Source organism: Arabidopsis thaliana, chromosome 5 (assembly GCF_000001735.4).
Source record: "Arabidopsis thaliana chromosome 5, partial sequence".
Classification (NCBI taxonomy): Eukaryota; Viridiplantae; Streptophyta; class Magnoliopsida; order Brassicales; family Brassicaceae; genus Arabidopsis; species Arabidopsis thaliana.
Window position 1 is genome coordinate 8,490,405 of NC_003076.8, and position 22,937 is coordinate 8,513,341.

The 22,937-nt window shown below is 35.7% G+C and overlaps 5 protein-coding genes and 1 pseudogene across 11 annotated transcripts; 2 read left to right on the top strand and 4 right to left on the bottom strand.

Annotated features, from left to right (window-relative positions):
* Positions 1–167: 167 nt before the first annotated feature.
* AT5G24750 (UDP-Glycosyltransferase superfamily protein) lies at positions 168–4,275 on the bottom strand. The gene is made up of 15 exons (NM_122384.3): positions 4,052–4,275; positions 3,892–3,963; positions 3,707–3,806; positions 3,472–3,614; positions 3,278–3,348; positions 3,117–3,198; positions 2,935–3,036; positions 2,785–2,840; positions 2,472–2,506; positions 1,865–2,075; positions 1,508–1,717; positions 1,364–1,423; positions 1,211–1,250; positions 676–900; positions 168–491 (listed from the first exon to the last, which is right to left on the bottom strand). The coding sequence occupies exons 1-15, from the start codon at positions 4,130–4,132 to the stop codon at positions 417–419; spliced, it is 1,563 nt and encodes a 520-aa protein (NP_568452.2). The 5' UTR covers positions 4,133–4,275; the 3' UTR covers positions 168–416.
* Positions 4,276–4,292: 17 nt separating this feature from the next.
* Positions 4,293–7,206, bottom strand: AT5G24760 (GroES-like zinc-binding dehydrogenase family protein). 4 transcript variants are annotated; one of them, NM_122385.5, is made up of 10 exons: positions 6,790–7,174; positions 6,585–6,721; positions 6,462–6,499; positions 5,768–6,090; positions 5,601–5,683; positions 5,451–5,526; positions 5,323–5,384; positions 5,097–5,192; positions 4,832–4,993; positions 4,293–4,747 (listed from the first exon to the last, which is right to left on the bottom strand). In NM_122385.5, exons 1-10 carry the CDS (start codon positions 6,839–6,841, stop codon positions 4,631–4,633), a joined length of 1,146 nt encoding a protein of 381 aa, NP_568453.1. In that variant the 5' UTR covers positions 6,842–7,174; the 3' UTR covers positions 4,293–4,630. The 4 variants fall into 4 exon arrangements, with proteins under 4 accessions (NP_568453.1, NP_974831.1, NP_001331690.1 ...); NM_001085150.1 differs by having other exon boundaries at positions 4,388–4,747; positions 6,585–6,751; positions 6,863–7,015; NM_203102.2 differs by having other exon boundaries at positions 4,352–4,747; positions 6,585–7,199.
* A 2,857-nt stretch (positions 7,207–10,063) lies between these two features.
* Positions 10,064–11,820, bottom strand: VSP2 (vegetative storage protein 2). Of its 2 annotated transcripts, NM_122386.4 has the most exons (3): positions 11,031–11,820; positions 10,577–10,789; positions 10,064–10,483 (listed from the first exon to the last, which is right to left on the bottom strand). In NM_122386.4, exons 1-3 carry the CDS (start codon positions 11,438–11,440, stop codon positions 10,309–10,311), a joined length of 798 nt encoding a protein of 265 aa, NP_568454.1. In that variant the 5' UTR covers positions 11,441–11,820; the 3' UTR covers positions 10,064–10,308. The 2 variants fall into 2 exon arrangements, with proteins under 2 accessions (NP_568454.1, NP_001031937.1); NM_001036860.1 differs by having other exon boundaries at positions 10,072–10,789.
* A 1,092-nt stretch (positions 11,821–12,912) lies between these two features.
* AT5G24775 lies at positions 12,913–16,028 on the top strand (annotated as a pseudogene; the record flags this gene model as incomplete). Its single annotated transcript has 1 exon — positions 12,913–16,028.
* A 1,157-nt stretch (positions 16,029–17,185) lies between these two features.
* Positions 17,186–18,797, bottom strand: VSP1 (vegetative storage protein 1). Of its 2 annotated transcripts, none has more exons than NM_122387.4 (3): positions 18,061–18,797; positions 17,639–17,851; positions 17,186–17,553 (listed from the first exon to the last, which is right to left on the bottom strand). In NM_122387.4, exons 1-3 carry the CDS (start codon positions 18,483–18,485, stop codon positions 17,379–17,381), a joined length of 813 nt encoding a protein of 270 aa, NP_568455.1. In that variant the 5' UTR covers positions 18,486–18,797; the 3' UTR covers positions 17,186–17,378. The 2 variants fall into 2 exon arrangements, with proteins under 2 accessions (NP_568455.1, NP_001119273.1); NM_001125801.1 differs by having other exon boundaries at positions 17,186–17,573; positions 18,061–18,553.
* A 2,840-nt stretch (positions 18,798–21,637) lies between these two features.
* AT5G24790 (transmembrane protein, putative (Protein of unknown function, DUF599)) lies at positions 21,638–22,814 on the top strand. The gene is made up of 2 exons (NM_122388.4): positions 21,638–21,839; positions 22,088–22,814. The coding sequence occupies exons 1-2, from the start codon at positions 21,672–21,674 to the stop codon at positions 22,658–22,660; spliced, it is 741 nt and encodes a 246-aa protein (NP_568456.1). The 5' UTR covers positions 21,638–21,671; the 3' UTR covers positions 22,661–22,814.
* The last annotated feature ends 123 nt before the right edge of the window (positions 22,815–22,937 follow it).

Here is a 22,937-nt window from a genome sequence, read left to right on the forward strand (position 1 = left end):
TATAATAAAGTTAGCACTCTTTTGACCCACAAAAAAAAAAAAAAATCACAAACTTTTTAAAACATTCAAATCTCTAAAACTGATTTTAGTTAAATGGAAAACAATTATATGATGTCTTATATATTTTAATCCAAAGATAAAGAAATCATAGATGTTTTTTCATTTATAAAATTTCAACTAATAGAAATAAATATTGTACAATTTAAGTAGTCATAAAATGATATAAATTGTACATAGAAACTAGAGAAAACTAATAAAATGGAATAAAAGAGAAAATCCTTAAACGTCTTTTATATTGGGACAGATGGAGACTTGGTAACATTAATAGACGTTAAATTTATGGATGCCAACAATCGGTAGGGCATTGATCACCATCACTTGATATGAGCTTTACGTTGTATATATGACAATGCTCATCAAAATATTCGGTTGCTGCCTGAAACTACACACACCTCTTCTCTAAGCACTCTCACAGCTTCTGTGACTCCATCCTGAAATCATTAATTTTTGGATACCTTAAAACTACCAGTTGCCAGAAATTACTCAAAACTATGAAAGAGAAAAGACTACGCTACATCGAAAAGAAAAGAAAAACTCCATGTGAAGAAAGGATACTTTGATTCTGGGGGCATGGATCAGGAGGAGAAGAATAGTAAACTGATCGTAAATAGTTACCTCAAGAGATAATATTTCAGCAATTTCCATGGCACGAGCCCTAGTCTTTGCAGACAGTGCATCGTATATGGCTTTCGCTACCACTTGTGCAGCTTCCGTGATGTTCTTCTCATCATTTGAGTCCTCTAGAAGCAGGTGGTTTCTTTTCAATGGTTGAGGAGCAACTCCAAGCCAAGACATCTTTTCTGCCCAATAGAACTGATCCAGCATAAATGGGCATATGATCTGTAAAAAGACATATACACACATTATGTGGTCACTTTTTGGCATTACAACTTGAAATGGATAACGCTTTAAGAACGTTAATCATCATTTTGTAACCAAGCAGTGCACAAAACTATGGTTTATGAGCAAAATTACTAGTAAAGTTTTTGGCTGAGTAATCATATAGCAATAAAGTTTATTGAAGGACCATGACATGTTCTTCTGATGTACTGGTTACTGTACAGCTATATTTCTACTGATCCTTCTCGACAAACAATTAGTTTTACCCTTATATATCAAAGATCTAATAAACTAACATACAAACACAAACCTGCGGGATTCCAGCCTGTAATGCTGCAGCAACAGAACCGCTGATTTCCACAGGGGACACAATTCATATAGAAAGACAAGAAAAAATCAGTTCACGTCTATTTATATGTGTGTCCATGCTCACCAAGAAAAGATATCCATGTGACATTTTTACCTGCCACCGTGATGAATCGCTGCAGCGCATGTTCGGAACATCCAGTTGTATGGCACCATACTAATTCAGAGAGACAACGAATTAAGAAAGTTATATGGCCACAGTGTAGATCGCCAACTAAATATTGGGCAAATTGGTGCTCACCCAGAGAAGCAGAAAAGCTTGCCGTTGAAAATAGAGATTCCCGCATGTAACGGTTGTTTCTCACTTGAATCTGATCCATTAGCAATGGTCCTAATTGCTGCATCTAAAGGTCCATAACTAGCTGTGAAAATGATAAATCTGTAACCTGTAATCTGAATAACAGATTGGAGAACTCGAAGAAAGGCTATGGGATCCCTTACAAAGCCCATGCTGCAAAAGCAAAGAGAACAATCACTACCGTACACTAATTCAGCATGCGTTAAATATCTGACAGAATAAGTCTCAGTTTTTTTCTGACGCCAAAGGTGTTGAAAACATAATCAGAAATGATGCAGAGAGATCAACTTAAATTTAGACCTTCCAACAGAACTCAACCCTACAAAGATAGGCAGAGCTGGCTCACAAGACGATATAAATGTATATAACTCAGTGTGGTTTGAGCATGTATGTGAATCGTCTGTACCCAGGCGCCCTGCAAAAGGATTGTCTCCACACTCGTTGCATGAAAACTGCCATTCATTGGGCAGAAACCAAAAGCCGCAGACTCGAACGCTCAATGGCCAGTAATCTGTTAATAAGAAAAAAATGGATGCAGTGAAACGCAGAGAACGAAGCTTTTCCAGGTCAATGACGATTAGACTGAGATTTTATAATGTGTTCTCAAGGCAGAAAAAAAACTGCGAGTCATCTTTAACTGTGAATCTGTTACATTCAATTAGTCTCTACCCTTTCTTAATGGAAAACAGAAATCCTTTCAAATTTGGATCTGTATTAACCTTTTTTTTCTCTGATATAAAGTTCCCATCACATATTTTCTAAAGAATACATAAATGGTAAGAATATAGCTGCAAAATATACCCAAAAGAAAGAAGAATAAAACTACTACCCATATAACTTTTTTGTCAAGAAGATGCTAGCAAAGCACAGAAAAATATTCGGTAGAAGTGAGAAATATCCCACATACCAGGGCATTCAACGATTTCTTTGCTGAAACCATACCTGTCACAGGGAAAATACGTACCAGGTCACCTACAAACATATGCAATCTCATTTGGGTTTTAAATTAATATCAGTATAATATTACCACTAAATTACTAAAAATTTCAAAGTTCTTAAAATTTAATCAGATTTTAGCCAGTGTTGGATATATAAAGTGAGAAAGTACATTAGGCAGATCAAGTAACCAGAAAATACTTAGTATATGAAGATAAAATCGTGATGGCAAAAGAGATTTGCAAAGTGATCAGATTTTACCACCAAGAAAATTCACAACTCACAAGACCAAGGGAGATGGCGGCCGGATATGCCAAATTGGAAGGTCTGTTACTGGATCCTGAATCAAATAAGTAAATCAGGTGACAGTTCACACTATCATTTTTCACAATAAAATGTACATTTCTAGGTCTCTATGTTTAGAAAATACATACTGCAAAAGGGTAACAACTAAGGTTGAGTTCCTCATATCGCCATGATCCCCACTCTTCAGTAAAAAGAGGCCACATCCAATGAGTTACATCACTCCAGCTAACCTGCAAAACACACAGAAAAACGAAAATTTCAGGAGAAAATAATACCAATTGCACGTTTGTATCACAATCATATGGAATACCTTGCCTATGGGGGCTTCTTTCAAGTACTTGTATAAATCTGGTAGCTCCTTTCTAAACTGTCTTTCAAAGCCTGATGGTGGACTGTTCAAAAGAAGAATTTCAAGTGATCAACTTCCATTTTCCAGGATGTGACACTCGTACTTGTAAGCTACAAAGATACCTATACGGAACAACATAAGGAGCAGCCACCACACAACGGATCTGGAAAACTTCTGCTAGGCTCCATCCTTCCTAAATGTACAATCAGAAGATCCACAGTTATTGACACTCATCAAATCTATTGTCATTGATAGAGATAAAGCAGACACAATCAATCAATCTTGGTACAAAGGAGAGTATATTAAGCAGATGTACCAATGCAAAGAAATTTATGACAACGAAATCACCCTCCATACAAGGATCCTTTCCGAAAATGGTTCTGAATGCAGAATGACACTCTTGTCTGTGTTCCCTTTTTATCCTTTCTTTTTCCTCCAAAAACATTTTCCTCAGCGAGTCTGATTGAAACCAGAATTGATGAATAGTCAAAAGCTAGCTAAGTAAGAAGAAAACCAGAATTGGAAGAAGAAATTAACATCAGAGTATTGACCTGTGACGTTTTGAGTACCCTGAGGTTCATTAGACAGAGCAGGAGGAGAATTGATAGGAAAATATGAAACTTTTGCTTTACTCAAATGGGAGCTTAGGTTCTGCAACAAATCAACATCTATATCTTTGAGAACGTAGTTTCTGCAAGTCGAGAACTTTAAGAGAAGAAGAAGAAGAAAACCGAACCTCATGAGCCAAATGTGACATCAAAACCACAGTGTAGTGTTGTTGAACACGAGCGAAAACTGCGGCAATGGCCTGCAAAGAGAAAAGCACCTTCTTTGGTTTTGTTTCCTAAGAGAACCCAAAATTCGAAAGAGATTCTGAGAGTAGAGAGGGAGATTACAGCGAGAGGGTAGACATCGCCTTTGGTACCGAAAGCCATGAAGAGAGCGATAGCTTTCCTTCTCTCCGGTTCCTCCTCCATTGTGTTGCTCAATGCTCCGATGAAGCGACAGAGACTGTTCACCGTAGCGATCACCAGTAAAGTGCGTTTGTAACATTTAAGGTATCGTTGAAAAGCATTAGAATCGCGTTTAAAACACGGTCGTGTCTCACCATTTAGTAAAAGCTATACTCAAACCGGTTAGAGTTTAGACTACAATGAATAAAAACTCAAACTTTGTAAGTTTTGGCAATTCTGATCTGCAAAAAAAAAAAGTTTTGTTTTGTAAAAATGTATACTTGAAACACTGTTATCAATTTAAGATCAATGTCCTTGGTTCTAGGAACTCGTTTGATTCATCATGTGAGAATCCATCTTTATAATGTATGAACGATCACTTCACAACAAACCAAAAGAAAAAAAAAAGTCTCATAACTCTATAGAAAACCATCACTTTTGTTTTATACAACAACTCAGCTGTAGAATATACAGAGCTCTCGTTAATCTTTCTTGAATCTGTGACATGTGTTTTCCGAGACATTACTTTGGCATGTGAAGAACACAACGCAAACATTTTCCTTCTCTCATAAGAACAAAAGCTTTGTTGATTTCATCAAATGACAGGTTATGCGTAATAAATTCATCGATCATAATCTCCTGCGCCACGGAAGAGTGAAAACTTAAACAAACTATTCATCGACAAGAAGTGCTTTTGCTTAATGTAGCTGCACACGTGTATACCTTGTTCATGTACTTGTCAATGAGTGAAGGAAGATCAGATTTAGGCTTCCAACCACCAAAAAGAGTCCCTTTTAAAGATTTCCCAGAAAGGAAAAGTCCGTAATGAGCTGAAACTTCAGGCTTAGCTTTCGGTACACCTAGAGTAACCGTCATTCCCCATCCCTGAGATATCCACATTGAAAAAGTTTTTAAAAGGCATTTCTATACAATACAGTGAAGCAAAATGCAAACAAGTTGAGAGAGCAAATAGAACATAAAATCTTACATCCGAGCACGATTGTAAAGCAGTTGTAGCTATTCCTGTATCACCAACACATTCAAATGAGAAATCTGCACCTCCTCCTGTCATTCTTTTGATCACCTAAAATCCCAATGGTTCAAACTTTTACACCAGCAATTACTACAATGTAACCAACATGGGAACACCATTTTATCGAAAACACCGGCTTTTGTTATCCTATTATAAGTACATAGGAAGATACTGTAATTACCTGGGGTATAGGTTCAGAGAGGTCATTTGAATTGATGAAATCCGTGACACCAAATGTCTTTGCTGTAACAAATAAGAAACACTCAAAACCAGTCCAGAACCGCATTATATCTTACTGCCATGATATACCTTGTTCAGCCTTAGCGGGATTTATATCAACCCCAAGTATTTGAGCTGCTCCTCTAAGTTTGGCACCTTGAGCAACCTACTCATAGGAGATTAATCCCACATCAGACTCCATTAAAACAGAATCATCAAAACTTCTGTATCTATACTTACAGAAAGACCGACAGTTCCAAGACCAAATATCACAACACTTGAACCTTTTTGTACATCAGCAACATTCCATGCTGCACCAAGACCTAAATTTACACCCAAGATTCTCAGTACTGACTATAGATAATTGTTGGCATTTCATCACTTTAAAAACATTATTTTTTAACTACCTGCAGCTACTCCACAGCTTAGAAGACAAATTTTATGCAGAGGTGCCAGTGGATCGACTTTGACAGCACAGCCAGAGTGAACCACAGTGTACTCGCTGAAACTTGAAACCGCGCAGTAATGGTAAACAGGTTTGCCTTTGATGGAGAAGCGTGTCTTCTGATCACTATGCATCAAACCTTTCCTCTCCATTCCAAGAACCTGACACATGTTACTTTTCCCAGATATGCAATGCCGACATGACCCACATTCTCCAGTGAATACAGCAAGCACATGATCTCCTTTTTCAAACTCAGTTACACCTTCTCCAATGCTCTCCACTATACTGCAGAAACATACATGGACACAATGATAGGATTCAAACCAGTAAACTCTTTCTTTCACTCAATTCACAAAGAAGTAGACCATAGAAGACACTTGAATAATGAGCAAAGTCTCTAACTCTCGACCAATGCCTAAACCAAGACCCTAGACAAATCCAGAATGCAACGCATTCTCCTCGCTCTTCTTTAAACCTTCACCTCTCAACTAACCCACGAAAGGTCTGCTCTTGAGCTGGCAAATCTAGTTATAATAGTCCTATACCAAAGACTGCAACAATGGTGCTACATCACACTAAGAATGACAACAGAACACTCAATTTCACACCACATTCTACATAATCTAGAAATGAGGTTATGAACAGAAGTAACTTACCCTGCAGCTTCATGGCCAAATATTCGAGGCAAAAGAGACTGTACCATAAATGGAGACTTCATCAGAGACACTTATAAAGCCAAATACATGAACAGGTTATAGTAAAGAAGAGAAACTGCAAACCTGAGATTCCCAAGCAGAGAGATCACTACGACAGAGAGATGTACATACAACTTTAATTCTGATCTCAAGTGGTTGAGGTGGACTCACTTCAACTTCCTCCATAACCAATGGCTCACCAGCACGCCATGCCACCGCCGCTACAGAATTTCTCAATCAAAAACCCTAATCTTTCATCAACAAATACAAAAAAAACCTTTTTTTATACCGTTGCAGGTTATGACTTGAGGTTGTTCAAAGGAGGAAGAAGAAGCCGACATTGTTCTCCCAAATTTTCTTACTTCAAGCACAAAACGAAGAGACCTTGAAGAAGAAGAAGACGAAAACGAAAAAACGGAGCTTCATCACCTAACACCGACCCTGAAGAAGAAGAGGAAGAAACAGAGGTTCTTCACCTAACACCGAATCACCACCAACCACCATTGAGCTTAAGTGATTCAACAAAGTTAAAAAAATGCTGACTTTACAGCTTTAGAGGTCCCACGTTCGATGAAAGTTATTCCCGCCACCAACCCTTTTCGTCAACTAATCCGAAACTTCATCCTAAGTCTTGCAATGGATTCAATTATTCAAATCTAATTTTAGTTTCTTCTGCGTTCGACATTCTTATGGAATTACATGAAACCAAAGAAACCAAAAAAAAAACTTTTTTGTGAAAGAAACGAGGACATGAGATGAGAATAATATTATTGGGCTTTTTATAGTGGGCTCTATTGGGCTTATCTTACTCCATTATATTCATGATACGATTAAATTGAAAAATGAGGAAATTATTTTTCAAATGGTACATCATTTTGAGAAAAGATGAGTTTGATGAATAGTATTCCCTCACATACATTAACATTATGATGTAGTACTATTCATAATTTTACTTTTTTTCCAGGAAGTGAAATACTGGAGAAAAAAGTTCCTCTTTTTATAATATTTTCTCTTAAAATAAAGGACCAAAAGAGATGGTTCATTGGATTTGAACGTTTTAATTGTTCTAAAACACTTGGAGAGTCTTCTTGGCTTCATGATCTTGGTGCAGCAAGAGATTAGAGTTTGATTTGTTTCAAGTTTTTTTCTGGTCTGGTTTTCTATGTCCTTTCTAATTTTATGTACCCTTTTGAACTTTCAGTTTTTAATAAAATTCATAATCGATAAAAAAAAAAATCTTGATCGATGACAAAAGAAAAGGAGATTGTTTATTGGTTTTAATTGTTTTTTTTGTTAAAGTTTTATTGGTTTTAATTGTTATCTTCCAAACCACAAACTTTATAATTTCCTAGCTACAAATTGTAATGTATCGTTGTTAAATTGTTTACATGAATTGTCGTGAGTCGTGACCATGATTTGAGTAATTGGTGCATTGGTACATAGTCGGGTGATAATGATATGATCATGAAACTCATGAAAAAAATACTCACTTTCATTACGCAGAAAATGGACAACGATCAATAGATATAGAGAGACACATGCAACATAGAATATGACCGAGGCTTGTCCCCATGCAATATATATATATATATTCACACCTAACACTCGTGGAGAGGCACGTGTATATTTGTTCATGTGTAGGTTCAACGTATCTGGCCACCATAATTGGTCCTGATTAATAGATTAATAATAACAAAAATAAAATATCACTCTCTTTTTTTTTTTTTTTTTTTTTTTTTTTTTGCAAAATGGTCTTGTATGTTTTAACTAGTTTGTGAATCATTTTTTTTGCTAAAATTCAAGTATAGTCGAATATTAAATAAACGCCTATAAAAAGATGCTAGCCCATGGAAACTCCGAACCTCTGTAAGTATGCACGGGATCATGTCAAATTGGAACCCTATAAGGCCAAAAAGTCACATTAGATTTCAACTAGTATTTAGAAATCTCTAAACAAATAGCATATCACATGATATTGAATTATTGATTAAATATGGTGAGTTGATTAAAAATACCAACCAATAACCCACTTAAAATAAAAATCTATTTGTTATATATATATTTTTTCGTGGAATGACATATTATTAGTTGTTTGTTTTGATAAACAGACTTATAATTCTTTAACTGACCCAAGAAAATATATTATTCTATATACCAGCGTGAAGATCAATTGTAGCCGGCGAACAAATAATCTGTACGTGGTCCAAGAATTGAATTCAATTTGATGCGATCAATGTAAAACGCAAAAGAAGTTCAATTCATCTTGTAGGATAACACAAGAAGATCTAGGTAACGAATTTTTTTTTGCTAACTTAAAGATCTAGGTAACGAATTGGTAATAAACAACATTGATACTCAAAACCATCTTAAACTCTGCTCTCTATCACTCGATCCAACAAGTTAAAGATTTAAGGTTTTAAAATCCATTTTATAAATAAATTTTTATTGCAAAACTATATTGGAAATCAGAGAAATTTGAAAAATTCACTTTTAAAGTTTTTTAATAACTGATAACGTACTACTTCAAAAACTGTAAACCAAATGCTAAGAATGCATATATGTTTCTGGCAACAAAGAGATAACAGATAATAATTAGTGTACGTGAAAGGCTTCGACTGATGCAAATGCTTGCTGGTCCCATTATGTTTTATAACAGACGAGATATTTCACTTACACCACTCGTTTCTTGAGCACGTTGTGACCGTGCTGAATGGCGTTTTTTTTTTTATCTTATCAATTATCGTAGGCTTTATGCTTGTGAATTTTGAACACTAATTAATTACTTTGAAGTTGTTCCACATAACTACAAAAAAATGTTTGTGCCTACGAAGAACTTGAGCGTAACTTATGTTTGCGGGAATAATTAATTCCTTGTGTAGTTGGTACGTATAACAATGAAAAACGAGGTATAGAAAAAATACAATGAAGTAACTTAAATTATTTTAAAACAATTTTAGTTTTCCTTCAAGTGTCATATATTGCATATTTTTTCTCGTAACAACTTAACTTTTATGTGGCCTTTAAGAAATAAAAATTAAGTTTAATATCTCGGGTTTCAAATTTATTTTTGGTATGATGTCATCTAATAAAATTAAACATTTACAGAAAAACAAGATGTTACGGAAAAATAACATGTTATGGAGAAAACATTATGTATTCATAAAATTAAACAAAAACCACAGTCAGAAAAAGATATTCACTGTTAATTTGGCAATAATTTACATCTATTTTCTTGATTACATCTTTATTTCTTATTATAAAATTATTTCATTTTAATTATCTGACTCACATTATTTTATATACCATGTTTACGTTTTCTATCGGATTATATACTTCTCGTGTGCTGATAACCAAGTAGTAAACAATTAAACGTGACTCACAAAATGGTGACACATACCAACCTTTAATTTACGAGATTGTGTCACAACACATACCAACCTTCGATTTACTAAATTGCGACATGGTTAATATTTTACTTTTCATAATATAAATTATAGAAATATTTTTATTCCAAATTTCCCAATTAAATTTTATTTTTAATTTTATAAATTTATTTAGCTAAGTTAGTTTCCAGTTCAAATTTATACTTTTCATTGTATTAGATTTACATGGTGAATATCATTTCATGGCCACTTAATTAATGACCCCTTTAAAGAAAAACAACATTTAGTACGAAGTCTTTGTACTTATTAAGTTACGATAGGATAGACATTTTATTTATGCAGCGGTGCCAAAACGGCTACAAAGATAAACGAAACGACATAGATATGAAGTGTATACAAGGGGACAATGCGATGAAGATAGATTCTTAAGAAGGTACGTAGTAGAGTGGATTTGGGAGCTTAAAAACCCTCCCAGGGGTATCCTCAACCAAATCAGCCCATTGATCTCCGATATTGCCAACGATGTTGTATCCTTTCTTCACGAGACTCTTCCTCACCTTTGACTTGTACACCACTTGCCTCAAGTTCGAACCATTAGGCCTACATTTCCATATTTAGTCCTTGATTCAATCACATATATGATACTTATAATTTATTTAATTACTATATAACTAACTACTTGAATATTCTTACTTCAATATGAGATGCTTCCAGTAGGTCACGCCAGCAGCTTCGAGATTGTCGAGAGTGACATTCTTCCACAACTTCCAACGGTCACTGAGTATGATGGGTTCAATCCCGAGCTCTATGATGTTTTGGTAAAGATGCAAGGCCTCCGGGAGTCCAGGGGTTGATGCTCCGGTCCCTAACCACAACCAGTACGCCCCCGGGTCGGTCTTCTCTGTTCTAAGAATCCAAAAAAAAAAAAAGTAGTTCAAAATGAAATCACAAAGTAAGATATATATGAAAAAAAACATTTAGGTCAGTACTGAAACTATTTAGAGTTGCAAATAATATATATAAAATAAAACCGAAACGTGCATATAGTGATATCTAAACCATTAAAAAAAAAATATGAAGATAATATTGTTAATGCAATGGAGGTGGTGTGGGTAGAACTAATAATGATAATTATGCGTATATATACCCGTATCCATATTTTGCGTAGTAGGGAATACTAGAGAGGAGGGTATCATCTAGGTCAAAGATCCAAACATTGACGGTGTCGTTCTTTAGGGCAAGTCCTTTGGCATAGAAATAAGCCTCTTTGCACACGGTTTTGGAGTCGTATTGGTACTGTTTGGAAGTGATCAAGTAGTCTTCAACATAGTCTTTGCAATTTGCGGGCACCGTGTCGAAGTCTATGATGTTAGAGGTCTCAACACCAAGGTGCCAGCTTCTGCAGTTGGCGTAGTTGATGGAAAGTTTCTCTTTCTCTAAGAGTTCGGCTACGTTCCCAAAGATGGTTTTCGAATCGACGAGTTCGATGAGCCCTGGAACGGATGCCGAGACCGTAGCGGCCAAGAGCAAGAGAAGTGAAAGTGAGAGGATTTTCATGTTTTTTATGGTATGGTTTATTGTTTAGTTTGTGATGTTTATATGTGTGACGCAAAGGGTGGTATTTATAATGAGGTGGGGTTATGAGAAATGATTAAGAAGCCAGATGAGAAATGAGGAGATATGTGTGCTTGTCTGTTTTCGATTGGTGCAACAAATGCTACTGGTCCCATAATGTTTATAATCGACGATATTTTTCACTTACACCACTCGTTTTTAGTGCACGTTGAGATTGTGTGCTTAACTAGAATTTGGCGTTTTGTTGTTCTATTATCTTTGGCTTATCTGCTTGTAAATTTTGAATTAGAGTTTCGTTTTGGAGAATACTGTAAAGTTGTTCTACATTACTAGAAAAATGTATTGAATATGTTGATGTGAGTATAATTTGTGTTTGCGGAAATAATATATAGAGTAAATGTTTCATTTTTTTTTTTTTGATAAATAATTGATAGAGTAATTGGGAAAACCAATAAAATGCAAAACGAGTAATTGACAACAGGTTCCACAGTGAGCGAGAAGAGATGGGTGTACTGTGAATAATATAAGAGATGAGACATGACGATAAGAAATGTGAGGTACACAAGAATAGACGTTAAATAATTGTTACGTAAAGTCGTAACATTAAATAATTCAATAAATTAGCAAACATATATAGCTGTATCACTATTCACTAGTTGTTGACAAATATTTGAATAACGATTTTCATGCCCGAGATTGGGAACAGTTTCTAATTGCCACCAAGATTTTCCACAAAAAGTTGTATCTTGGTGATAGCTATAGTTTCAACGATAATTGTCCAGTCTTCCAACAATATTGTTATATATTTTTTTCTAATGCATATAACCTCATGACGAAATATTTAAGTAGTTTAATAGAATTTTTATATATCAAAAAGTATATATAGTGTTGCAAACCAAGTTGTGGTACACTACAAGAGAACAAAACCCTTTTCGACAGACTTTTCGACGATAAATAAACGGTCGAAAATTTTCGACGGTTTCGTAATGGTATTCCGACGGTTTTCTGACGACATGTTTTCCGTCAAAATGTCGTCGAACTTTTCTGACGAATTCTAAATGATCGACAATTCATCAGTCATTTCCAACGAAACTCCGACCAAATTAAATCCGACCAAATTAAATCCGACCAAATGTTTCGACGGATTTCCGACCAAAATATATCCGTTTTGATCCCTAGAATATTCATCAGAATATTCTGCACTTTTCCGACGGAATTCCAACGAAATACACTCGGTCAAGTAGCTACTCGGTCAATTCGCCGCACGGTCACATAGCCGTGCATTTTTTTATTTTAAAAAATAAATATTCAAAATTTCCGTCGGAAATTCGTCGCCAAAACCCGTCGGACGTCCGTCGAAAACCCGTCGAAAACATTGATAATTCTCATCTTTATATTTTTCTACCATCATTCACAAAATCGTCCAAGCAGCAACAAAATATAACCAGAGAGAAATGGCTTCTTCAAATCCGTTTAATTATTTTCGATCATGGATGGACCAGCCCATGCGTGATCCGCTAACGGAGTTACTAATGCCGGAATATGCAGAAGGTCTTAAACAATTCATGGCATTCGCGACAAATCAACCGGTAACCATCGAATCAAAAAAAATGTGTTGTACATGTCGGAATTTTGGAGTTCTTCATGTATCTCAAGTTTGGATGCACTTATATGGGGAAGGGTTTATGTCGGGGTACAAAGTTTGGTTCATGCATGGAGAGAATGAGTCAATGGTGAATTATGGTAGTTGTAGCGAATATTATCCTGTTGATAGGTTAGTGGAACCAAATCCGGAAGTAGATGCAAATGTAGGTACCGTTCAGATGGTAAATGATGCTTTTCGTGAAAATGTACACTCGTTTGATGGGGATAGTGATAGAGTAGAGGAACCTAATTTAGAAGCACGGAAGTTTTTTGATATGTTAGATGCAGCAAAATATCCCTTATATAAAGGATGTAAAAAGGGTCATTCGCCTTTATCTGCTGCAACTAAGTTGATGGGTATCAAAACGGATTATAATTTGTCCGAGGATTGTGTGGATGCGATTACTGATTTTGTGAAAGATTTATCACCCGAAGATAATCTTGCACCGGGAACATACTACGAGGTGCAGAAATTGGTAGCTGGTCTTGGTTTACCGTATCAGGTGATAGATGTGTGCATTGACAATTGTATGTTGTTCTGGAGAGAAGATTCAGATCGTTTGACATGTAAGTTTTGTCGCAAACCTCGGTATCGGGAAACAAGTGGACGAGTCCCAATTCCATACAAACGGATGTGGTATTTACCATTATCAGAGAGGTTGAAGAGGTTATATCAATCTAAGCGCACAGCCGGGCCAATGAGATGGCATGCAGAGCACACAACAGAAGGAAAAATTACGCATCCTTCTGATGCAGAAGCCTGGAAACATTTTCAAACAGTGCATCCTAGCTTTGCTTCCAAACAAAGGAACGTATATCTTGGATTATGTACAGATGGATTCAATCCCTTTGGAAAGCATGAGAGGCAGTACTCATTGTGGCCTGTTATCGTGACACCTTGCAACTTGTCGCCATCATTATGCATGAAACGAGAGTTTCTATTTTTGACCATCCTCGTTCCTGGCCCACATCATCCAAGAAGATCACTCGACGTGTTTCTACAACCACTTATATACGAGTTACAAATGTTATGGGAGCATGGTGTTGAAGCGTTTGATGTTTCATCCCAACAGAATTTTGTCATGCGTGCGGCACTTATGTGGACCATCAGCGGCTTTCCTGCATATGGTATGTTATCTGGATGGACAACGCATGGAAGGTTATCGTGTCCGTATTGTCAAAAATATGAATATAATCAGCTAGTAATATACTTTGTAATTTTATTTTAGATTTAGATTGTTAGATTTAGGTTCATAGATATTATAGATCACTTACGTGACAAACCGTGGTTATAGATCACTTGCATGAACCACGATTTGTATTTTTCGTTTTTTAATTTATTAATCATATGTTCCTCTTCGTCTTTGCTGGTGACTTGTGATGGAGTATGTTTTAGAAACCTCAACGAATTTAATCTCATATTTTAGTTTAATAAATTGTTATTTACGTGTCTTCTGAATTTTCCATTTAAAAATAAATTATACTTAGATATTTATTTTGCTATGGTATCTATTGGTTTTTTGACATTACAAATTTTGATTATATTAAACTGTGTATTATTAATATTATTTTATTTTTTAGGACTTCTTACCAAGATTTTCGTAGGTCTGAGACTCGATCCAATAATCAGGCGCACTCGACAACACCATCACCATCGTCCGTTCCCGAGTCGCAGCAGTCTGCGGCTCGTCCACCAATGACAGTTGAGGAGCTAGTACAACAACCGGGGCGAACACTTCTCCGACGACTCCATCCAAAAAGGCGTGAAAAAGGGAGCACATGGTAAGTAAATTTTGTTCTCTGTTTTTAATATATAAAGATTTTATAGTATAAATTATATTATTTATCTCTATATGTAGGTTTGGTTATTCTAAAAATGGCATATCCAAATCGATTTTACGGATGTTGCATGGAATGCTCAAACATCTGTATCCGAAGTACAATGATATGCTTCGCGATGATCAAGAGCTTTGGTTTAGAACTTTTGCGGTAATGAATTTATTATTACGTACCATTATTTTGTTTGTTTTTTCTAACATAATTCTTTTTGTTTGTAGCATGAATTCAATAGGGATCATGTCCTCACACCCACTGTCCGTATCGCGTTTAACAAGTATGCTGCATCAAAATTTGCAGACCACATGAACATTTGGAAGGGAAAGTGGGCAGCAGGCAAGGAGTGTCCAAGAGGCTTGAACCCAGACATATGGCCTCGCTATAAAGAGTATTGGGCGTTGCCGGAGACTGCTCGTACCGCGGAAACCAACTCATAAAACCAGAAAAGAGAGCGTGGTGGCAAAGGTGTGGCGGTGCACAATGCGGGTTCGACGAGCTTCTTAAGTCGTACAGACGAATTGGTAAGTCTTTTACTCTTATTTAATTTCATGTTTTCTTTTAATTTAACTATATTTTTTTATTTGATTTATAGACGGAGAAGAACGGAGGTGTGAAACCTGATTTTGTAGAAATCATTGAGGATACACACACCAACAAGAAAACTGGATTAATTCAAGACGGTTACATCGCGGGTCTTGTTGAGACATTGAAGAGAAGGAAGACGGAGTGCCTCACACAGCTTCCCCAAAATGATGATGGATCCTCACCATCCAACGTCCAGGCCCGAGAAAAAATTAACCGCATGGTTCTTGAGGTAAGGTTTGTTTCATAGCATACATTTTTGTATAATTTTTAAAAAATTACTAATAGTTGTTATATACAGGAAGTTCCGTCAAACCGGAGTCGTGTGGTAGGATTAGGTAGCCTAAACGAAAGCACCAAAGATTTTTATGACGGCCCATCACGGGATTCTGAGATCCTTGCAGAGCTTGAGGAGAAAGACAAGGAGATCTTAGCTTTGAAGGAGCAAAACATGAAGATTCTTGACTTCATGCGTTCCAAATTTCCTGATTTTCCTGATGATCTATAAATGCTTTTATTTAAATTTAATTTTGTTGTTTTGTCAAACAATTTTATTTTCTTTCGTAGGATAATATATGTATTTTTAAAATATTTATTTTATAATATTTTAAGAAAGAATTTTCTATAAAATTTAATTTAAATTAATAAAAATATTGGTAATTAAATTAGACCCGTCGGTAATACAGACAATGTCAGTAACCCGTCGGAAAATACAACAACATCAGTAACCCGTCGGAAAATATAACAACGTCAATAACCCGTCGGAAAATACAACAGTCAGTAACCCGTCGGAAATACTTCGTCGGGAATCCATCGGGAATAATGTTGTCGGGAAATCGTCGAAGACGATACCGACCGATTTTCAACAACGTTCTGATGCAATGCCTGACAACAATATTCGTTAGAAAATAGTCGAAAACTATTTCCGACGAAGATCCAACGATCATTTTCGACGATGTTCCAACCAGTTTCGCAACCAATGTTATCGTCAGAAAAGCGTAGAGAAATTGTCGGAAAATACCTCGTCGGAAACCCGTCGGTAATTTGTAACACGTTTCCAACGACATTCAGATTTCCGACAAGATAGAATCGACCAATCTATGTTGTCGAAATGTCGTCGAATACGGCTATTTTTAACGGTATTTCGACGATTTCGTCCGTCGGAAAGAGCCTATATTCTTGTAGTGGTAGAATAGTAGTTTCCATTTGAAATATGAAGTCTTCATGTGCGTATAGTTTAGGGATTAAAATTCTTCAACTATTTAAATTATTCGGTCTGAAAGTACCCTGGTTAACAACAAAAAAAAAAAGTTGCAACGACAAAAGTTTATGTTTTTATTTCATAAAAACTATTGACCAAACATCTGATGTCAAAGAAAAAAAAAACTATATTACCAAACAACATATACTTTAATCACTCTAAAGGGAATGTAGTTAAAACTCGAATCATATTAAGATGATGTGTTCCCAACTAATATCAATCCTAAGGATTAGTCGGTTTAAACATTGGTTTCATCATATAACGTAAAGGAATGAGTGTTATACCACTACCAGCTTAACGTAAATGGTGAGAAGATATTCATAGAAAATGATAGTCTATACTCTATACATGATTAAAGAGATTGGTATAGTGTTGTGTTAACTGTTATATTTACATGGAGATATCATTTCATGGAAACTTGATTAATGATCCCTTTAACGAAAAACAAAATTTAGTACGAAGTCGTTGTACTTATTGAGTTATGATAGGATTGGCATTTTATTTAAGCAGTGGTGCCAAAACGGCTACAAAGATAAACGAAACGACATAGATATGAAATGGATACAAGGGGACAATGCCATGAAGATAGATGCTTAATTAAGAAGGTACGTAGTAGAGTGGATTTGGGAGCTTAAAAACCCTTCCAGGAGTATCCTCAACCAAATCAGCCCATTGGTCTCCAATATTCCCAACGATGTTGTACCCTTTCTTCACAAGGCTATTCCTAACCTTTGACTTGTACACCACTTGCGTCAACTTCGATCCGTTTGGCCTGCGTTTCCATATATAGTCCTCGATATTCAATCACATATGACATTATTTGCTATATATAACTAAGCTACTTGATTAATTCTTACTTGAGTATGAGATGCTTCCATTTTGTTACACCAACAGCCTTGAGATTCTCGACAGTGACTTCTGACAATTTTTTCCATCTGTCAGAGATTATGATGGGTTCAATCCCGAGTTCCAAGAGGTTTTCGTATAGATGCAAGGTCTCCGGGAGTCCTGGAGTTGATTCTCCGGACTCTAACCACGACCAGTACGCCCCCGGGGCTGTGTTCTCGGTCCTAAGAATCCAACAAAAAAAAATCTACATTAGAATGAAATCACAAAGTAGATATGGACCCAAAAAAACAGTTAGATGGGTTAGTTAAAATATTTAAAGTTGTCAAATGAAACGTGTCTTTCCATATATGACAGCTAAACATTTTCAAAAAAACTATATGACGATAATATTATTAATTCAATGTAGATAGGTACAATAATATGTATATACCCATATCCATATTTAGCGTAGTAGGGAATACTAGAGAGGAGAGTGTCGTCTAGGTCAAAGATCCAAACATTGACGGTATCGTTCTTTAGGGCAAGTCCTTTGGCGTAAAAATATGCCTCTTTGTTTACAGTTTTGGAGTCGTATTGGTACTGTTTGGAAGTGATCAAGTAGTCTTCAACATAGGCTTTGCAATTTGCGGGCACCGTGTCGAAGTTTATGATGTTAGAGGTCTCAACACCAAGGTGCCAGCTTCTGCAGTTGGGGTAGTTGATGGACAGTCCCTCTTTCTCTAAGAGTTCGGCTTCGTTCCCAAAGATGGTGTTCGATTCGAGGAGTTCGATGAGCCCTGGAACGGATGCCGAAGACTGGACGTGGGAGACCGTAGCGGCCAAGAGCAAGAGTAGTGAAAGTGAGAGGATTTTCATATTTTTTTGTATGGTTTATTGTTTAGTTTATGGTGTTTATTTGTGTGACACAAAGGGTGGTATTATATAATGAGGTGGGTTAGGTATGATTACTTATGAAGACCGATGGGAAAATGCGGAGATAAGTGTACGTATGGCTTCGAGTGATGCAAATGCTTGTTGGTCCCATTATGCTTGTAACCAACGAGATATTTTCACTTACACCACTCGTTTTTAGAGCACGTTGAGACTGTGCTAAATTAGAATTTGGCGTGTCGTTGTTTAAGTTCTATTATTATCGTTCGCTTTTGTGCTTGTTGATTTTGGATCAGGGTTTCAATTACTGTGAAGTTATTATTCCACATTAGTAGAAAAATGTACGTGGACATGATGATGTTTGCGTGTATAACTTGAGTTTGCGGAAATAATTTATAGAGTAAAGTTTTTATTTCTTTGATAAATAATTGATAGAGTAGTTGACAAAAACAATAATGCAAAACGTGATGTGTATAAACGAGTAATTGGCAACAGCTTCCGCAATGAGCGAGAAAAGATGGGTGTACTGTACAACGATAATTATAGTTTCAACGATAATTGTACGTTCTTCCAACAATATAATTATTTTTTCTAAGGCATACAACCTCGTGAGATCTATTTAAAATAGCTTAAAGAATTTATATATATTAAGGCAAAGTGTTGCAAATCAAGTTGTGGTGGGGTAGTAGCAGCTTCCGCTTAAAATTTGGAGTTCTTATGTTGATTTTAGGTTAAAGCTTGATTTTCTTCAACTATTTTTTAAAATGTTTGGCGATCGGTAAACGTCTTGCATGACCAGAAAACATGAATTTCTATAGACCATGGAGATTAAAATGGACTCAAGAATTCACCCGATTAACAAGAAAACTAAACAAAAACAAAGCAAGGTTTTGCAACGACATAAATTTAAGTTTTCTTGTTTCTATGAGAACTAATGGATAACTATTTATACTATAATTTAGTCAACTCTAAGAATTTCTGTGCTACCAACTACTATGAATTCTTATATTCTTCTACAGCTTTAACTTTGTTGACAGTCTTAGTATCTGGAATAGTCTGAATTATGTTTGCAGAATCAACAGACACAATCTCACCTTCCTCTACTACTATTGCTTTTTCTTTCATTGGAGACTGAGGTTTAATCACGCACACATCCCCTAGATGACCCCATTTACCACAACGAGAACATTTTGGAGGCAACAAAGGATAAGCAAATTCAACAATTACGTCTTCCTCTTCATCAAGCTGAAACCGAAAACATTTTGGGAATAATTTAGTCATGAGACTCTTTTCCAATAATTTGTTTTGCAGAAAACTTGTTGCAAGAGAATTTGTCACCTCTAATACTAAATGAGTACACCAGCGCGCGAACAATATTTACTCAGTCAATCTTCAAAAGATGATAGAAGATTGTGTCACGAAGATAAATGTTCGCCATGTGAAACGTGTAAATCACACCGGTCAAAATTGGTATTATAGATTTCTTAGTGGAATATTGAAATACTGAAATAGTCGAATGATCTAGTTGCGGTAACGTTTAAAATGAAGAGATTTTTCGTATATTATTTATATTTTGTTTCTTTTACTTGCATATGTAACGTCTAACATACATAGCGGAATTGTTCGAAAAAAATGAATGCATGGAAACTTTATGAATATTGTAAATGTAAAAAATTATGTGACATTAAACGTGAAAAATGGTATACTGTATATTTATCACTAAAAGTCCCATACGAAATTTAAGTTGCGTAAGTACTCAATAATTACATACATAGCTACACACACACACACACGATTCAAATGACTCCAAAAGAAAGATACGTGCATATTGCATGTCGCATTCCAAAGTTAATGTTGTTTCCATAATAAAACGCATTGCTTCATCACACGTCTTGACGGTCTGGTTCTGTTTCTTTAACTAATTTAGCTTACTAAACGGATAAAAATGAATTTTAGCTTACTAATTTGCGAGCCCTCTTTTTTTCTATGTCAACAATTATTGAGACCTCTCTATCACTAGCTTACTAATTACTTTTGTTAAGTTCCGGTATTTACTTGATAGAAATCTTTTAATGGTTAATATCAGTTGACTAATGAATTATATATGATATAACCTTTGATGACATTTTTTTTCTAAGAAGTTTTGGACTTATGGCAAAAACCATAACATTTAATTTACTCCCCCACAACTAATGTGATGTTGGTTCAATGGTAAATCTCTCAAGTGGAAGTACTCGGTTCGAGCAAAGTTAGAAGGGATCTCTTCTCTAAACCAGATGAATTTAATCTGGTCGTGGGTCATACCTTTAGAAGATGTAGGGCATTTGGCCTTGAACTTCCAGATATTAAAAAAAAAAAAAAAAAATACTCTCCACTCAAACGCAGCTTACCCTCGCGATTTCAGGATCCAAAAATGTTTTAGTGCAACCAAGTCTAGTGCTGATGTTTGGTACCTCTGGATTCAAAGACATTATAGCTAGTGCTGAGTATGATTGTTGGTAGAGGTACTGGAGATGCAGATTCTTTAATGAATTTGATTACATATAACCCTTTAGAAGAGAAGAGATTTGATATGTATAATTCATGTAAGGTAGTTCATAGATGACGATATTTTCACGTTTGACATATTCATCGTGACAAGAGGGTTGCTTGGGTTTGAGGTGTTGGAAACGGTGGTCGAATTAATGGACATGGTGATTAAAGGTTTAGGATAAAGATGGATATGATACCACATTAGTCTATTAATTACCATGTAGAAGGTTGAAATATTGAATGATTTATTGTAATTGCTTAAAACACGAAAACGTACATCATTTTTTTTTTTTTACAATATAGGGAATAAACAGATTTACTCCAAATATAAACTGATACACAACAAGTCAACAACATGTATATCTATGTACACACCGATTACAATTCTGAATAATAGTTTTCGGAAGTTTTTGCTAATATAGGAATTTCGGAAGTGTTTTGGTAATTAATGCATTATGGGGAAATATGTATATTAATTGATATATATTGGAAAATTAAGGTATACTTAAATTTTATGTGAAAACCAAGATTATTATTATTTTTTCATCGTTCTCTTTATATATAATATATATTGCGACAAAAGAAATTATTAAAGTTGAAGAGGTTGAACAAAATAAAGAGAGGAGAAAGAGAGCGCAAATGGAGTGGAAGAAATGGTACTTAGACGCGATTCTTGTGCCCTTAGCTCTTATGATGATGATTTGTTACCACATCTACTTGTCCTTCATGGTCCGAACCAATCCCTTCTCCACCCTCCTCGGCATTAACTCTCACGGCCGCCGGATTTGGATTTCTGCTATGATCAAGGTTTTTCATAATCATCGCCATTGCATTCTTCTTATCAAAAACGTTACAGTTTTATAACAATATGATGGTATAATTTAGTCGTTATTGTCATATTTCTTAGAGATTTGATATGAGGATTAATAAGTTTAGATGGTAGAGTTGATTAGTCTTGGTTGGTCCGAAATCTTCTCATAAAAGAAAACCTATAAGCTATATTTATAATTGGAGAAATATGCAGATTGGTTATTGTTTGTTGTTTAATTTTTCAGGACAATCAGAAGACGAACATATTGGCGGTACAAACACTGCGTAACATAGTAATGGGAGCTACACTGATGGCCACGACCTGCGTGCTTCTCTGCGCGGGTCTAGCCGCAGTGTTAAGCAGCACTTACAGCATCAAGAAGCCTCTAAACGACGCCGTTTTTGGTGCTCATGGAGATTTCGCCATATCCATCAAATACCTAACAATTCTCACAATTTTCATCTTCTCCTTTTTCTTCCACTCCCTCTCCATCCGTTTCCTAAACCAAGTCGCCATTCTCGTAAACATCCCTAACTTAGACCCTAATCCTTCTGGTTGCGTCTTCCTCACGTCTGAGCACGTCAGCGAGATGTTCGAAAAGGGTATCTTTCTTAACACGGTAGGTAACAGGTTGTTCTACGCAGGCTTTTCTCTAATGTTATGGATCTTTGGTCCCATCCTCGTGTTCTTTAGCGTTTTGGTGATGGTTCTTGTTCTTTCTCACCTCGATTTCGTGTCACGCAACAACAATAAAGAAAAACTACGTATAGTGGATATACGTCGTTCCTCTGATTTTACGAATGGTGGTGAAGACTAGGAATCTAGGACGCAAGATGACTTTTTTGGTTAAAGGATGATGCTTATTGATAGTACATGACGATGATATCATAACCTCCGGATTGTTAATAAATGCACTTGGAGATTTTCTCTTGTTATGACTTATGGCCTTGCTTTTATGAACTTTTATTATTTGTGATCTTTAACCTCTAGCTTCAATCTCGTTCACGTCATACATGATCTTTTACTGGAATAATATTTTAAATCTGTAACCAGAAAGATTCTAAATATAATTACTACACTAAATATTATAGTAT